The sequence below is a fragment of the Venturia canescens genome, chromosome 3 (genome assembly GCF_019457755.1).
Source record: "Venturia canescens isolate UGA chromosome 3, ASM1945775v1, whole genome shotgun sequence".
Classification (NCBI taxonomy): domain Eukaryota; kingdom Metazoa; phylum Arthropoda; class Insecta; order Hymenoptera; family Ichneumonidae; genus Venturia; species Venturia canescens.
The window spans coordinates 21,092,901-21,111,626 of NC_057423.1; the positions used below are offsets into that span (position 1 = coordinate 21,092,901).

The 18,726-nt window shown below is 40.3% G+C and overlaps 2 protein-coding genes and 1 long non-coding RNA gene across 3 annotated transcripts; 1 reads left to right on the forward strand and 2 right to left on the reverse strand.

The window, feature by feature from the left end:
• Window positions 1-1,192: 1,192 nt before the first annotated feature.
• LOC122407911 (uncharacterized) lies at window positions 1,193-1,889 on the reverse strand. The gene is made up of 3 exons (XR_006260312.1): window positions 1,825-1,889; window positions 1,643-1,701; window positions 1,193-1,569 (listed from the first exon to the last, which is right to left on the reverse strand). It is a non-coding gene; the product is annotated as an uncharacterized lncRNA (long non-coding RNA).
• A 1-nt stretch (window position 1,890) lies between these two features.
• LOC122408475 (uncharacterized) lies at window positions 1,891-2,856 on the reverse strand. The gene is made up of 5 exons (XM_043415269.1): window positions 2,842-2,856; window positions 2,379-2,607; window positions 2,140-2,295; window positions 1,968-2,061; window positions 1,891-1,924 (listed from the first exon to the last, which is right to left on the reverse strand). The coding sequence occupies exons 1-5, from the start codon at window positions 2,854-2,856 to the stop codon at window positions 1,891-1,893; spliced, it is 528 nt and encodes a 175-aa protein (XP_043271204.1).
• A 590-nt stretch (window positions 2,857-3,446) lies between these two features.
• On the forward strand, window positions 3,447-17,113 carry LOC122408476 (uncharacterized). The gene is made up of 5 exons (XM_043415270.1): window positions 3,447-3,609; window positions 4,555-4,898; window positions 6,861-7,020; window positions 7,095-7,267; window positions 15,255-17,113. Exons 1-5 carry the CDS (start codon window positions 3,447-3,449, stop codon window positions 15,606-15,608), a joined length of 1,194 nt encoding a protein of 397 aa, XP_043271205.1. The 3' UTR covers window positions 15,609-17,113.
• Window positions 17,114-18,726: the final 1,613 nt, after the last annotated feature.

The following is an 18,726-nucleotide window of genomic DNA, read 5'->3' on the forward strand; positions in this document are numbered from 1 at the left end:
CGTCGAAGCCACCGGCGTTATGGGCTATTAAAAATATGCGTGAGAAGCCCGGGATACTCTGCATGGCTAACTCCACAAGTTGACACACAGGGTTCGTCCTAAATATAAACTCGTGATCCCCGCAAAGCTCGCACGGCTCGTCTATAGAAGCGTTATCGCAGCACTTTGTGCAGACATGTTGAGCTACGCAAAGATTCGGTTCGTGAACACGCGTTGCAGGATCACCTTTTACAGGCGTACACTGCTGCGTTTCAAAATCATAGAATATGAATATGTTCTCTTTTGACCTCTCATCGGCGCGAATAGGCCTCATATAGCACAGGTGATTATAGGGCTACTGCGATTTACACGTTATACAGAAACCCTTCCCGCACACATGCGTCTTTTTCTCTAAAGGTTTTATCGCGCGAAAGCAGTTACGGCACCGCTGAAGAGACTCGCAAACAGTGTTTACCCTGCGTTTACGACGGATGGTAATAGCCCTGTGATTTTCTAAACATTGTTCCCCAAAAAAATCGCGGTTACATGTCTCGCATCTGATCGCAGCAGCTGCGCCCAGAGCGCAGGGCGGTGCTTGAAGGCAGCGAGGGCATTTCTTTTTTAAACACCTATGATCCCGACGAGAACGGGTGTTACAGATTGCGCAGAAGTTTAAGCTGCCTACAGCACCAGACAGATTCATGATAGGCTGGAAATGATGCGACCGCTCATAATACAGAATGTATAACGTGTGCCGGACTGAGCCTACTGTATCCATAACCGTCTGTGTACCGTCAAACACCGGTCTTTCGCGTCGCCCCAAAGTCAAAAACTCGAAAACCACGATAGCTAACCCCTCGCGAGCCAAATTATTCTGGTATATAGCAATTTCGCGCATACCACAGCCAGCGGGCTGTATAACAACATTTGCGCTTCTCGTGAGCTCAAGCGCCGCCTCTTTTTGAAGCGACCCGTGAATCTGTCGTATACGCTGCCATCTAGAATGCAGAGCCCCCGAGCGTATCTCACCCTTTTCCGCGTACGCGCGTGCTGTTACTAACGAGCGCGGTAGACACAGATTGTCGGTATTTCGAATCGTTAAAATTGATTTTTTAGCAACGCCCTCGTGTGTCAAACCTTTTCGCCCCCTACCCTCCAAACCTTTAACGATACATACTTTTATATGGAAAGAATCATCAATATCCAGAGACGCTGCACTTTGAGCTATGTTTGTTATTAATTGCCAGATATCTACAAATGTATAGGCGCGGACAGGACGGAATGAAAGCCAGACGGGGCCGTGCGCTAAGCAGCTCGCGGAGAACGAGATCCCCGCGTAGTCACCACCCTCACAGTGACTCGTGAGATGCGTCAGAAGATCGCGGAATGCTTCTTCAAGCCATGTTGTCACGTTTGCGCCAGCGTGAGGTTGGCGGATACGCAATGTTATCTCCCGACCACGTAGTTGAAAACGTTTGAAATAACGGGCTGTATCGTGCGTGATGATGATCCGCCCTCCCGGGGGTTGCACATCCCCGAAAGCCTCGTTCCCCTGTGTATTGCGTGTTTTTCCCCCGCCCGTTTGTATATCTGTAATCAAACAAAGGCGTGAGTTATAGAGTAGAGATCGCCGATAAAAAGGCATATTGTAACTTTAGTGTACCTCGTACTAATCGCGGTACGCCTATAACGAGACAGCTGACGAGTCAGCTGACGAGTACCCTGTGGTAAATATAATAAAGCCTTTTTAAACATATCCTGTATATACTGCAAGGGCTAGAGATAAAGAGAGAGAAAGCGCGCGAGTGAGGGAGAAAGAGAGAGAAGACGTTATTATTTCTTTACCTGAATCACACCCCATCAGCTCTTGAAACCATAGGCCGAAGCGTCTAGCTTCTAATCGCTCCTCGTTTAGACGCTCCTCCTCCTCCTCCTCCTCCTCCTCCTGTCGAGCATCCATCGGATACACCCCCAGCTGATTCTCGGGCTGTACGAGGTCATCTTCCTGCTGACGATGGTGGTGATACGATAGATCCGCTATCGCTCCGTCGTCATCGTTTGCTCTGGCTTGTCGGTACACAGCTGTTTGGGTTATTTCATAATTTCTGTTTATTAACGCGGTTTATTTTTATTTTATTATCACTGTACGACTATGCTTACCCAGTATATCAGACCGATCGCTAAACATCAAGGAGGGGTTGAGAATAGTCGACGCCTTGTCGTCATCAGACTCGGGCTGCAGCGGTATCGGTTCGGCTGATGCTGCCGAGGTGCTCGCTCTAGGCTCTTCCTCAGCCCTCTCCTCATGCTGTGGTTCTGAAAAAACACCGCTCCAGTAGTTTTTATATCTAAAAACGAAAATCGAGGGTAATAATGCCAAAACAGAGTTGAATACGCACGGTAGAGGGCGGTTTGACGCTCTAGATCCGTTTCCTCCACAGCTCTCGTCGCCTCAGCGAGAGCCTTTTCTTCGTTACTTCCCGCATCGTAAAACTGCCGATAGCCTATGGTAAAATTAGCTGCTGTATTGCTAACCGCCAACAACAGTGATTTATCGTAATAAAGGTACTTACATCTGATTTCATCGACAAGGCCTCTTATGCGGGGAGCTTCTAAAACACCGCGGCGCTGTAACTCCTCATACACAACAGCCAGCACTCGTTGACCACTTAATATGCCTCTGTTATAGGCCACCACTAGAGCACGTAAAGGGGCCCACCAGATTACGTATTTAAGTCTGTTCACGAGTCGATCACCCGATAAACGCAGCAGCTCGTAACACCATAGGTCGTTACACCGACGTCTCAGCTGAGCGCTATGCGGTTTTGTTAGACTTAAAAGACCCAAAATACAAGAACGCACTGATTCATCCGACATTGTAAGGGATAATCGTTAAACACCGTTCTATATGACGGTTGAATCGCTACTGACATATCTCGAGCGAAAAGATAGGTGTGAATCATAATTAAAATGTTAGCGATACTTTTTTCAAGACAGCAAAGAAAGGAGCAGTCGCTGAAGTTTAATAGCACTCTGCATGGCCCCCCAGGTGTTTGCGTGAAAAAGCACGCGCACGAGTGAGACAGCTTTGTTTGTGCCTGTAAGCATATTTCCGAGCATATTGCTCCATCTCCTGTATAGCATCTTCTCCCGAAGACCGAGCTGTGTCTTTAGCCCTCGGAAATACGCCCTTCATAAGTGAATCGGTTGAATCCGTAAAAATAGCATCGCGTTTCACGGGAGAGCGAGAGAGAGGATTGCTCGCTAAAGGATCGGTATGACGAGAGCGAGCGAGACGGTATACGGTATCACTGCTACAGCTCTGAAGCGCTGTGCCTCTACATCTAGCTAAAGAGCGGGTGAGAGAATGCACGGTGTCACGAGTGTGAGTGAGAGGGTATATGTTGTTGCTGCTGCTCTCACACTCGTACGCTTCACAAGAGAGAGAGTGAGCGAGAAGATGTATCATGTCTCTGGGTGTGGGCGAGAGGCTGTGTTCTATCCTCGTTACAGCTCTGGAGCTCTCGGCCGATGCACGTGCAATTCTGATGACGCTGCAGGACGACGTCACGAGAGCACAGGGCCTCGCATCTCATGAGAGAGCGAGCGAGAGGGTTTATCACGGCACGGGTGCGAGCGAGATAGCATGCGCTATCATTGCCACGACTCTCAAATGCTCGAGTATTGTGGCTCACGAGAGAGAGAGAGAGAGAGAGAGAGAGGATGTATCATGACACTGGAGCGAGCGAGACGGTATATGCCATCGCTGCTGGCTGTTGCTTAAAGAATCAGCGCTATGCTATGACTTAAGGTCAATGCTACGATGACGTACTCCCCTGCCTGCTTAGAGACTGTGCACGGTGAGCGCGAGGTATCGCATCTCAAGAGAGAGCGAGCGAGAGCGTATAAGTTGACGCGTATGCTAGCACGAGAGCGAGTAAGAGGGTGTACGTCGTCGAGATTGCAACCACGTGCAGTTTTAATGAAGCAGCGAATACCTCAAGCTGTCGCGAGGCATCGCGCCTCGCGAGCGATCTTATCTAAGCGTGAGAGTGAGCGAGAGGGCATGTGTGAATCCTTTGCCCCATATACGAGGACGACTGCATCGAGCCGAGGTGTTAGCTGTTTTTACACCCCTGCTGTCCTTTTGCCCCTGCAATGATATGCTCATCATAAGCACGTATTTGCATAGACGTCTTAGCCTCTTCTCCCATCAGTCTTCAACTGAAACGCGCGCGAGCATCTCGTCCCGATCAACTCTGTCTTTTTACATCAAAATGTATCCGCGTTACCGGCATTACGAGTTTCTCCGTGTGGCGTTTACGTGTCGCGCCATACGGCTGCTGAGCGTTGCGTCGCTGTACGTGCGTACCGACGCTCTAGAGCAGCTGTATTTGCACGTGGTGGAGTTACTGCACAATGAATTTATAGACAGGAGATTGGGCCGGCCCGTCCAAAGAGAGGAGGCAACGCCGGGCGTGAGTTGTGTGGTGGTGCCGCGGAGGTCGTGTATCGTGTACCGTAGGGAGGTTGTGTATTGTGATAGCTGTGACTATGTCGAGGTATATCTGGTAGATGGTGGCGACAGCGAGTTCTACGATTTAGACTGCCTCTACCACCCCTCACCAGCATTAGAGGTAATACCAGCGCTCATGATAGAGTGCTCCCTCCACGGCCTCGCCTACTCAGACGAATATTATTACGCGATCCGGGAGGTGGAAGCGTTGTGCGAGGGGCTTCTTACGGCCATCGTCATGAGCCCTCCCACACGACACCCCCTGAGCGTCCTGCTGTTTGCTGAGGACGGCCGGGATCTCGGGGGTGTACTCGTGAACGAGCTGCTGGTACCCAACGGCTATCACCGCTACGACGACGGGTTCATCGACGTTGTCGATGCCCCGGCCAGTGCCGAAGAACAGGTTGTGTGTGTGTGTGTGTGTGTGTGTGTGTGTGTGTGTGTGTGTGTGTGTGTGTGTGTGTGTGTGTGTGTGTGTGTGTGTGTGTGTGTGTGTGTGTGTGTGTGTGTGTGTGTGTGTGTGTGTGTGTGTGTGTGTGTGTGTGTGTGTGTGTGTGTGTGTGTGTGTGTGTGTGTGTGTGTGTGTGTGTGTGTGTGTGTGTGTGTGTGTGTGTGTGTGTGTGTGTGTGTGAAACGATGGCGCGCGAGACAACGGTGTGGAGCAGAGACTGGATCGGGGAGAGAGACGCGTCACCCTGGTGAGTTTTTAAATATATATTTTTTATTTTTATTTTTTATTTTTTCTTTTTAATTTTTATTTTTTTTTTATTTATTTAAAATAAAGTTTCCGATTTGTTCGATAAGTATTCCAAATTATTAATAAAAACTTGTCCTCCAATCGATATCACACATTTTTATACTGCATGTAACTTGGATAGTACATTTTTCAATTTGTTCAATATTTATGAATTTTTTTTTAAATTTTTTATTTTTCTTTACAGAATTTTTTTCGATTGTTTTTTATTTTTGTTAAATTTTTTTGAACTTAACAATTTTTCGTTTATTATTTCTATAGAATTTTTTTCCTGGTTTTATGTTATGCAAAAACAATTCTTCCCACATATTTTTTACTCAGATTTAATTCTTGAAATAATAATCCATTTCAGGAGAATGGAAAAATGTTTTTTCAAAACGTGACACAATTTTCCACCACTATTTCACTCTTCGCCCAAAACACGTACACTTCATTGGTTCTTTTTACTTCTTTTTCAAAAAATGACTTATCCTGTTGTTTTTTCTGCAGCCATGGATTTGTCAGCTGAAGGTCTCTCATTTTCCCAAAGTGATTCTCATATAGTTATTATGCCAATGGAAATAGGGCAACAGCAGGGTTCCACTCATTACCTCACTTCGGCATCTGAAGATGTGAATTCAAATCATCTGTCTGAGAACCATGCTGCCCTTTGTATTCGTTGCAAAAAAAGTGATAATATTTATCACTTTTTTTGAATGAAATATATGAACTGAATAATGAATGAAATATGAACTGAATAACTGAATATATGAATGAAATATGAACTGAAAATATCCGTTCATATTTGAATTCGGAACCTGAAGGACTCCTACTGTTAGCAGCAATTGAGAGAAGTGAAAATTCACTAATACCTGGTTCCATGATAGGCACTCTTGTCAGGCTCTTAATTAATAGAGAACTCGCTATAATTTTAAAACGTGAAAAAGTAACTCTGCAAAATCCTCTCCATCGATTCGAGTAAGAAGCCGCTATGTAATATCATGATACTCTATGTTATATGTTTAAAAATTTCATATTCATCTCATTTTTTTTCATTTGTGGCATTCATTTTATATACATAATAATCATGCAAGTAATGCATATTAACCAACTATCGCTGTACAGAGTGCCTTCAAAGGTTCTCAGTTCGCTTGCTAGTGAGATTGAAAAAGAGTTTGGCTGGAGAGCTGTAACGTTTTACACGCCAGCCGTAACCGAGGGAAAACGCTCAGCTAGGGCCATTGGAAAATTCGTTTCTCGCGTAGATTACGTTCGAAAATTATTGATTCAGTCTCGACTCTTAATAACTGCAGAGTCTACACGATCTTTTGATAATACAGTTCCTGTGACTGCTCCGAGTACATGTCTCTACTTTCATAGATCTCTAATTATTATTTTATCGTATGGCGCGATTCTAAAATAAAATGTAGTATTCAATCATCTTAGATTTTTTTATTCATTATGAGTTTCTTTCTTTATTTCTTTTTTCGGACTGATCACAGACAATCTTGAAACTGATTTGACACTACTACGGAACTCTGTTGCGTCGTGGGAGGATCTTTTCCAAGCTTGGCATCATACCTTCCCGTTAAAATTGTTATAAACGCTGTTCTTCTGAAATTTTGTTTGCAGATCGTTGATGATTTTGGTACTTTGTTTCCCAGCCAAACAACGGACATTGGCGCCTACTGGAAAGCTCTCCGAGTAGCGTTTCAAAAATTTTTGGTCACAAGGAACATTGTGGGCGAAAAAGCCGACCACCTTTTTTATTGTTTGGGTAAAACCACCGATGGTATGTCTCATTAATATTATTATTAACGAATATAACAATGCCACTATTATTAAATGCGTTGTTATTTTTTTCAGAAGGGAAGGACGTTGCTATTTTTATGCTTCTCCCTTGGGGTATGAAAGCACCAAAATTGAGAATTGGCGAACGTCCTCTTACGATTTCCTCAAACAAACGTCGGAAGCAAAAAACGGAGGAAGAAAAAGCCGAGAAGCAAAGAATTCGTCAAACGTTTATAGTCCACCTCGAGGTAAATATTCGTACATAAAAAAAATAAAAAAGGCACGCCAAGTATTAAAAGGTCGTGACCGTCGTTTTAAATGATTTTCTATATTCGCATTGTCAATAAATAAATTTTTAAAAATGTTTAACTGTGAAAAAATATGAGATCTATTGTAACATATACAGTGAATGGATTACGTTTCCTGTAGGAATTCTGAATTTTGGAAATAAAAAAAAATGAGATCATTTTCTAACGTAGCCAAGTACAGTGAATGAATTAAGGTTCTTGTGGAATTCATTCGTGTACACTTTCAGCTCTAATCCCTCACTTATTCAGAAAAATTTTCCAGCAAACGTCACAGAGCAACAAAGGTTTCTCGAATGATTCTGCAATTATTAAGAGATTATCATCTGTTTTTATGCTAGCTCGGGTTATAAACTTAAAACAGTTTACGCGTACAAGTGCATGCATTGTATCTATACGATGTACTGCACAAATTCATTTTCAACATTACACACAAGCTTGGCGTGCATGGTTTTCAATCGGAAGCTCGGGAAGAGACAATTGTTCAAATTTACTATGAAAACAATAATTAATTAGAACTGTATGAACGATTGTGAAAAAAACCGATTCCCCAATAAAATAAGAGAGGCCCTGTTATATAATGATTTGGTAAACAATACAGATGGGTGAAATTTGTGGATAAAATTGAACAATTAAACGAACGGATAAAGAAATGAAATCAATCAATCCCTTTATATGCCTTTATCTTGTACGGATAGACACGGCCATTCTTTCATGCCCATACGCATTTTAATTTATCCACGCGTCACTTTCACTCGTTTGTCCGTACACTCATTTTTTCACCAAATGGGCAGATGATTGGATGAATTACACAAATACTGAAATGGATGAACAAAGAAGTAAGCTGTGTAAACATTGATTTGAGAAAAGACAACGCGTTGAATACGAAACATTTGGACTAATGAATTTATCAGTCGAACTATATAGTCAAGAATAGATATTTTTCTTTGTGTACACAGCGCGGGATCTCACGTCGAACTACTCAATAAAATAGTTGGATGGAAAAGGGATGGCAAATTAAAAAACAATTACATGAGAGGATCATCAAGTTTTCTTCAAATATATGGACGGATGAGGCATTCCTTCGCCGAGCTTCCGATTGAAAACCATGCACGCCAAACTTGTGTGTAATGTTGAAAATGAATTTGTGCAGTACATCGTATAGATTCAATGCATGCACTTGTACGCGTAAACTGTTTTAAGTTTATAACCCGAGCTAGCATAAAAACAGATGATAATCTCTTAATAATTGCAGAATCATTCGAGAAACCTTTGTTGCTCTGTGACGTTTGCTGGAAAATTTTTCTGAATAAGTGAGGGATTAGAGCTAAAAGTGTACACGAATGAATTCCATAAGAACCTTAATTCATTCACTGTACTTGGCTACGTTAGAAAATGATCTCATTTTTTTTTTATTTCCAAAATTCAGAATTCCTACAGGAAACGTAATCCATTCACTGTATATGTTACAATAGATCTCATATTTTTTCACAGTTAAACATTTTTTTAAATTTATTGAAACGGCACTCCCTTTTATTTTAAAGAAATACCACATTTGAATCCCGCGCCACGCGAGCTCGTACTTAGCCGCTCGACGCGACTCTCCGTGGCTCGGCGTAAAGGCTATTGTCTTATTGAATAAACTCTCTTCTCCCACACAATTACTCTTATTTTATGTCTCAAAGACACTTAATTTCATTTTCAGAAAAGTCAAGGTTCAATTGAATAAAACAAATTAAAAATCCAGTCGAAAAGACAATTAAGAGAGTTCAGGTAAAACTTGTCCATAAAACTCCAATTGCGTGCTGGCTCCAACGGAAATGACCAGTCACGAGCGAGCACTTGGTTCTAGGAGAAATAATGCTCCGAAATGATGACAATTTATTAATTTCACGTTTACTAAAGACAAACTTGATCCATTGAAACTTAAAAAAGCAGAATACAATTTTTGTTCGTTAAAAACATTTATTTTCACACAGAAATCATTTATTTTACAAAAGCGAGGGAAAATAGCCTCTAGTTTGTCCAATTACAGTTCGGGAGGGAATTGGGGAACCAATCCCAGAATTTAGCAATCGAAACTCTGGTTCGAGTTTATTTTCCAAGCGAATCACAGTTCAAGTTATTTTTAGAATGAATTATGATCATTATTCCTTTGTCTGAACGAGTATAAAAGGCCGGGCGGAGCAGCAACGGGGCTCATTCTTGAATCAGCTCTCGCTCTAATACAGAGGTAGTGACTCTGGAAACAAGCTCCAGCAAACCCAAGACCTTAAGAATTCCAAATTTCACGCCGAGAGGGAGGGGACTGTGCGATTCCGTGCAGGCCAAAGATTCGAGGGTGATTTTCTATCCATTCAGTTTGAGAGGGAGGGGACCTTGCGATTCCGTGGGGTCTGAAGATTCTCAAACTTGATCCATCTTTCCTATGCTAAAGAGGGAGGGGACCCTGCGATTCCGTGGGGTCTGAAGATTCTTGACATAGGACCATTTTCAAAATTGCCCTTTTTATTTTGTTGGAAGCATTAATCATTTATTTTGAGAGCATAAGCCTCCACTATTCTCTTAGAAGCGAGGGCTGATTAAAATAAAAATTAATTTAATCGTCAAGAAAAATTTAATCAATCTCAGTTGATTGTATCGAGCCAAACCGCAAGTTTGTTTAAAAATTGTATAGAGCCACTTAACAGATCAGATTGATTGGACAAAATTATTAACAAATAGAATGAGTTAGTGAATAACAGGAAGAACTATCAGATTGTAGGATTTATCGAATTGGACAAGTTTATTGAAATAAAAGAGCTATTTTGTCAAATTGGACAAGTTAATTGAAACAAGAGAGCGAGTCCGTAAAATTGGACAAGTTTATTGAAATAAAAGAACAGAATTGCGAAACTGGACAAATTAGAGAAAGAATTCAAATCTATCACAAAAAAACCAACGATTTGCATCACAATTTCTTTTTGTATTGTGACGATTTTATTTTACATTATCGTCACAAATGACATGTTCGTAAGACGGAGAATTGTCGAACCGGCATCCCGTCCTCCTCGCTCGTTGTCGCGGCCACGCATCGACCACGTAGAACTTTTGAAAGGCAGAAAATGACAGGGAAAATAATAATTTATTACTACGTAGTTTATTTTAATTTTTCTAGGGAAGCAACCTTGGAGAAAAAGGGGCTGAGAGCGAGAGAGAAGGAAGAGGGGAAGAACTCAACGTTGTTACTTTGGAATATTTCAATTATTGGAGCATTAACATCGATTTTCCTGCCCGAGATCACTCCCGTCGGATAGTCCGAGTGAAGCCAGAGGGGAGGGCAGAGAAACGAGGCTCTAAACATCGGCGTACTTCGAGCGGGGCTCGTACGCGAAGTCCCGGACAGCGTGGACACTCACACCAGCATAATACCTGCGTCGAATATTCTCGAGATTTCGAGAAAAGAATTGAAGCGAAGATTTCAGGGGAGTCCCGTTAAGAGGGGCGTTTGACCTTTTTTGTTGAAATTGAATCTCATTCGCGATACCCGAATCACAAATCTAAAGAAGTTATTCTCTCTCTTCCCGTTACGTAAATTCATATTCATCGCATGTTCGGGCTAGGGGTTATTATCATCGAAATAATATCATCAAACAATTTTTCCCGTGAAATTTGGGGCCCCGTCTAACGCCCGACTAGAAAGATTGATGTGTCGCACCTGATGAAGGGCGAGAAAAGATCGAAGCAAGAGGGGAGAGAGAGGAGTGACACCGCGTAATGAGTATCGATCGTTTTCGGCAGAATTTCGTAGGATATCGAGCGAGCAGGACGTGTGATCCCGAGAGAGAGTGTAACCCCCTTTTCATTGTTCGTTTGGTTCAGTGAGCTCTCGCAAATATTAATCCCGAATATTGTTGTCTGTTTGACAAAAACCGTAGTTATTGTTAACGGGAAGAATTATTGTGTAACAGATCCCGTCTATTTGATTTTGGCTCGACAAATTGTGGCCACGGCGACGATTTCGCCGCGCTGATATAGAAGCTTTAGTTCGCTTAATTTTTTTTGTTTCCGGTGCCTGCGTTCCATTATCGCGAAGTGGGTTTCCTTTCATATTAATTCGTTGCGTAAAAGAAAACAGTTAATTCGCGTGGCCGCGTACGAAAGTTCTTACGAGTCGTGTCGTCAACATTTCGGAAGTAACCGTGGGGAAAAAGTCGGGAACCTTGGTGCGAGAGTGAGTGAGAAAGTACGAGTGGATCGGGAGCGCGTACGCGTGCGACGGGAGAACAGCCCGGCCGAGTAATCGAATAACGGGGGCTTGGTGATTTTTCTGATATCCCGAATTTCTTTAATATCAAAATTTTCAACAATAGTAAATTTTCTGACCGCGAGTAGTTCCGCGACAGAAAGAACGGGCTCGATAGAATTTTGTGGTGTGTGTAGTTTTCCCGATCAGAGAGTAAGAGGGAGTGTGAGTTCGTGACTTTTTCCCCTCGTGTTTCGCGATCCTCCCGTACATTAAAAATTAGAATAATTCTCCGTCACAGAAAGTGTAATCCCGTAAGGAATAAATCTCAACTGTAAATATTGGAATGACTTTCAATTTACCCACCCCTTCCCGCTGAACTACGCTGGTAAATCGTCTTTCTCTCTTTTTGGTCGAGTCGCTTTGCGACTGGCGCCCACGAAATTATTTTTCGAAAAATTAAATCGGCGAAATAGAGAGAGAGATTTTGTGACATCAAGTACCAGGTTGAAGGAAATTTCGGTCACAGTATACTAAACCCGTTGTGAATAAACACGATCATTATAATTTTGACCACAAATTTTCACTCTTTCGTTCATTTCATGCCTGCTCCTAAATTTTAGTAGCTCGAAAACACCCGTAGCGGGTGACGTCATAAAAGCGTGGCGTTACATTATTTATTGACAATGCGAATATAGAAAATCATTTAAAACGACGGTCACGACCTTTTAATACTTGGCGTGCCTTTTTTACTTTTTGAAGTTTTAATATTTACTGATTTCACTTATTTTTGCGAGGCGTGACAACTATATAGGAATCGTATTTCATTCACTGTATTTGTCAACTTCAGAAAACAATTTCATTTTTTTTTTTATATTTTGAAGTTTTTTTATTGATAATGCAAATATAGAAAATTATTGGAAACTACGGTCGCGACCTTTTAATAATTGGCGTTCTTTATTTACTTTGTCAATTTTTTTTTCTGATTTAGCTTATTTTTTAGAGGCGTGACAATATTTACTTAAGAAAAAAAATACATTCCTCGTCTTCGACGAAAATTTTTAAAACGATTTGTTTCAAGTTGAGTGCTTTTCTCTATGTGGCAAAAGCAATCGACACAGCCAATTTTTCTATGTAGACGGACGAAAACTGTGCGGTTATGTTCATGTGAGTTGAAACCTTTCACAAGCAATAATGGTGACGACTTTGATTATCCATTCAGCAAATCGAATTTTCCATTGAAAGATTGGGAAATTCCTATGCAATGGGATGATATTTTCATTTTCTATTCCTTTTTTTGAAAAGCTCCACTTGTTTACTTGGAATGATGATTTTTGAAACTATCTTCTTCTCATTCATGGATTCCATGTTGACATGGATACTGTCAATGGTTTGCAATGTCCAAGGAGATGTTTCCATGGTATTCAATTTCTAAGACCACAGCTTTATGGTTATTGGTGTCCAGTGATATTTTTTCATGGTCTTTTGTAACGTCTGAACCTGCCTCGTCAATGTAAACTATTAAATCGCAGATCTAAATATCGATAACTATGAGGAAATATATCGTAAACCATTGCACCGTTTACCTAAATATCGGGAAATATAAAATTCGAATATATATTGAAAAATACGAAGGCATCCACCTAGACATCGAAAACCCTATAGTCGCTAAACCAGACATCGAAAACTATAGAGCCGACGACCTAGATATCGAAAACCTTAGAAAAACTCACCACACTATCGGAAACAATGGAGCCGTTGACTTTCATATCGGAAACCATGGACAAATTCACCTGAACATTGGAAACTATGGAGCTATCGACCGGGATAGTGAAAACTATGAAGTCGTCAACCTAGTCCATGAAAACAATGCGAAAACATACCTGGACATTGAAAACGACGGAGCCGTTGATCTAGAACTCGAAAAGCATGAAAAAACATACCAGGACGACGAAAGCCATAGAGAAATATACCTAGCCATTGAAAACCATGAAGCTGTCGACGTAGACATCGAAAACAATGGAGCCGTCGACCTAGACCATGAAAACCATGGAGAACTATAACCAAACATCGAAAACTATGGAATTGTTGACCTAGCATCAAAAGCCATGACGGAACATACCTGGACCACGAAAACCATGAAGGAACATACCTAGAAGAAAACTATGAAGAAATATACCTGGACATCCGGAACCATGGAGGAATATACCTAAACATTGAAAAATATGTAGATACATACCTAGACATCGAAAAGTATGGAGTCATCGACATAGATCACGGAAATGATGAAGAAATGTACCTAAAGAACAAAAACTATGTAAACTCAAACCTAGCCATCGAAAACTGTGGAACCATCAACTTAGACCACGAAAACCATGGAGAAACATATCCATACATCGAAAACCATGGAGGAATATACCTGGACCACGAAAACCATGAAGGAACATGTCCAGACATTCAAAACCATGAAGGAATATACCTAGACATCAAAACCCATGGAGGAATTATCCTAGACCACGAAAACCATGATAAAACATGCCTAGACATTGAAAACCATGGAGGAATATACCTAGACATCGAAACCTATGGAGCCGTCAATCTCGATCGCGAAAACCATGGAGGAATATACCTAGACATCAAGAACTATAGAGAAATTCACGTGGACATGAAAAACTATGGAGAAATACACTCGCACATCAGAAACCATGGAGGAATATACCTAGACATCGAAATCCATGGAGGAATTATCCGAAACCATGAAAACCATGGAGAAACATACCTAGACATCGAAAACTAAGGAGCCGTCGACCCAGACCTCGAAAACCATGAAAAAACATACCTAGACGACGAAAGCCATGAAGGAATATATCTGGACATAAAAAACTATGGGGTCGTCCACCTAGAAATCGAAAATCGCGATAGAATGTACCTAAACCTAGGCCTCCAAAACCAATGAGCTATCGCCCTAGGCATCCTCGAAAAATCCAGCGGCGTCGACCAGAATTTTATATTTTTTTTCATTTTTATTATTTATTATTTAATGTTATTCGTATTATTTAATTTTTTTATTTTATTATATTATTATCATTTTATATTATATATTGTATAATATAATATATATATATATTATATATTATATAATTATATACATATTTTATGCGCAAACCAGGAGCTGGTATTGCCGCCGCTGTGCGCCCATTCTCTGTCTCTCTCGCTCGCCGACGCAGAAGGAGAGGGGGTAGCCGCGTTCAGCGTAGTGCGTGACGTAGAGTGTGACAAGACGTAAGAAATCGTGCAAAGGACGTAAGTCCAAACGTAAACATGCTTAACTTACGCCCGTCTTTCTCTAAGAATTCAAAGTTCCCGAAATGATGGATTTTAAATCACTAACGTTACATATCTCAGGATCGACTGGACGGATTTACTTGCAACAAAGACCAATGGAAAGGGAAAAATCGAAAAAAAATCAACACCAATTTTCATGTTCTTTCATAAAATGGTTTGTTTATGAGAGCCGTTTGAAAATTCTGTGAAGTCATAAAACTGGCATATTCGCGTATATAAGAGTAGCGGCAGGGCTCGCGCTGGCTTTTCTTTTGCGCTGCAGTTTTTCCTTTTAATACTTGGCGTTGAGCCGCTACCGCGTCTCTTGATATGAAATGTATTTATCGCGATTATTTCTAACGATCTCACTATTGTTTCCAGTCCCTGGAACAACTTGAGGAGTTCATAAATGATAGAATTACCGAATACGCGGTCACAAATCGAACGTTGACTCCAGTGTCAATTATTATTGGCAGCAAGACATTTGCTGAAACCTCGTTCTGGACGGTCGTAGGAAAGGCTCGATACCCATCAAATACACTCGTCGAAGCTGTGGCCCTATGCGTGAAAATCTTTTTTGCTTTTAAATTATCTTATCCTGGGGAAACGCAGCCCCTATGGTTGCTACTGCAAAAATCCCTCCTCGAAATTTCCATGAAAGGAGAAAAAGTGTCCATATCACTCAACAAAGTTATAGGCTTTTTGGAGCTGGCGGCCAACGTTAAGATAGTGTAGCAATTAGTATAACAGTCAAATTTTACCTCTTATTTACGGGCTATTAAAGTTAAATTGAAAAGTAAACTGACAGCAATTGTAATTTTAATAGTCATGACAATGGATCCAAACCAATTTTCAGATTCGTTCAAGTTTTATGCTTCGAAAATAGTCGCTGAATTATACAGCATCCCCGATTTACCTCGATTTCGCGTTCAAGAAGTAATACATTGCTTCAACAATTTTCTTCAGCAAAGTTTTATCACTGCGTTTTTTGAACAAGTGATTTAACGGTTCCAAGCTCTTGGTGAAATGCCGAATAATTTTGCTGCTATTAAAGCAATTACGGAGATGATTCAAAAACCATCCGAAGATTTCAAAAATGAATTTCAATGTTTACAGCACTTTGAAAAAATCGGTACTTATATTCCTCCCCAAGAAATCGTCGTGAAAGAAATCAAAGAACACATACCAGCTCACCCTAAGGTTGTAAACCCAAACAAAGTTGTAAAGATACAATTAATCCCTTTGCGACGTACTTTAAAACAGTTTTTCGAATTGCCTGGCATCTTCGATAGTGTCATGTCGTATATTTCTGAGGTCAAACAATATAAATCATTTATATTTAGCCTTATTCAAATGGAATTCTGGAAATTGATTGAAAAATCTCATGAAGGCCAAATTGTTCTCCCATTGCTCTTTTACCAGCATGATGTGGAAACAAATAATCCACTGAGCAGCCATAGAGGCATTGGAAAAATAGGCTTTGTCTACATAATCGTTCCATGTTTACCTCCCAACTTACAATCGAAAACGGAGAATATATTTCTCCTTGAATTATATCAATCTCAAGATGCCAATGTTGTCCCACTGTCATTTATTTTGGCAAAAGCTGTCGAAGAAATACGTTTTCTAGAACGTAAAGGAATTATCGTTTCTACTACTTCGGGTGAACGTAAAATATATTTCCAACTAGTTGGTGTTATTGGGGATAATTTAGCAGTTCATACTGTGTTGGGTTTCTCAAAAAGTTTTTTTTCAAATTTTCCATGTCGGTTTTGCTTGACGAATAAAAAGCAGCTGAGTCAAATTTACAATGCGTCATCGTGTATCATGCGAACGAACGAAACTATGGATCAACATATTCTTGACAGTACACCAAGCACGAGCGGTATACTAGGGCCATCGATTGTTGACAGTACATCATTATCAACACTCGAACTTGTAACCGTCGATTGGATGCACGACTTATTGGAAGGTGTAAACGAATATGATTTAGGGTTGATTCTACATCATTTCATTGTAGAAGAGCACTTTTTTACTTGTGACGATCTGAATGGTAGAATTGCATCGTTTGATTATGGTGATAAGGAGTCGCGAAACAAACCCACAGAAATAAAAATTACCAGTATTTTGAAGAAACATATCAAGATGTCGGCGGCGGAAGCGCTATGTTTTTTACGCAATATTGGTATTTTGATCGGCGAATGGATTCCTGAAGGCAATCACTACTGGAAAGTTATCATACTTCTAAAAGAAATCATTGAGCCGTTTGAATACTTTGTTTCCTGATTGTTTCAAACCGAAACATCATTTTCTGGTCCATTATCCTAGCATTATGCGTCGTTTTGGACTATTGACACAATTTTCTACAATGAGATGTGAGAGTAAACATCGCGACTTCACAGTTACTGCTCATGTGTCTCGCAGCCGCGTCAACATTTGTAAAACGCTGGCAATGAAAGCACAATTACGCCTAAATTATCGCATCCTCCAAGGGATTTACTTCAGCAATAGACCGTTTGATATCGAATATTCGAAAGTACTGCCAGCCCGCGATCTCCCTGACTTTCATCTTTTTCATTCGCAGCTAGCTTTACAAAACGACGAACAAATTCACGTAGCAAAGTCAATCACATATCAGGGCAAAGTAATCAAGGCAAGCTCTATACTTATGATCCTAATCGAAGGCGAGAACAATTTTTTTATCGTCCATGTTATATTTGTAAACAAAGCGACTGAACTTAAAATTATTTCGAAAAATGTCACGAAGTATACTCATTATGATGAACATTATCAAGGCTACCGACTTGATCATAGATATTTGTTTGCGAAATCAACTAAGTGGCATAGTTTAACTGCTGAGGATGTTTTTGTGGCGTTTGTTTCCCGCGTAAGCACCACTACTTGCGGAAAACTTTATATTTTAAAACGATGGGTTTAGAGAAATATTTTTTTTTTATAAAAGAAACATGAATTGAATGAATGTAATGCGTATGAATGTAATGAATATTAATGTAATTTGCGAAATTACTTAGTAATTATAGATAATAGTCAATGTTGTAAATAAATTGTCCAAACGAAATGATCAGTGGTTATTTTCCTTACAAAAATCCTTTAAGAGGTTTCGGATGAAGATATAAAATTAAGCCATATTATTAAAAATTGATAATGTATTATACATTTTTTTTAAAAAATTTATGCAATATTTCAATCCAATTTATCGCGTACTTATTCAATTATTAATTTTCAATGATTGCAAATTATTCTTCGTGTTCTTACGAGGAAAGAGACAAATATAAGAAAAAACAAATAAAAAATGAACAGATCGAATTATTTTTTGCATATATTATTTTTTCAATGGAACATCATTTTATCAAATTTAAAAAATATATAAATGACCGCAGTTGGTAAAAATGATTTTTTTATTACCAAAATTGTAATTGAAGTCACTTTATTTTATGCAAATAGTTAATGAATAATTTTATGACTTCGATGTTTCAAATTAAAGATTTACTGTACAATTCTTCAAAACAAATCATTATTCAGTCCTTTTAGGGAAAAAATACTTGAACAAACAAAAATTGTTCGGGCGTAGTTATTATTATTCAATTCATTTATACGAAAAGTCTAATTCGAACTATATAGATTAATAGTTTTTAATTCAATCATCTAATATGCCTCCGTCTACATGAACGGTACCGAAAAGCTAGAAACTGTGTGCGAAGAAACGTTTTCGGCTTCAGTAGTAATATTTACTACCAAGGCCGAAACTATTGCTGCACCTCGAATTCCGGCGGCGACAGCAATGGTTACTGCGCGTTAATGTTCGAGCAGTGACCGATACTGTCTATTGCGC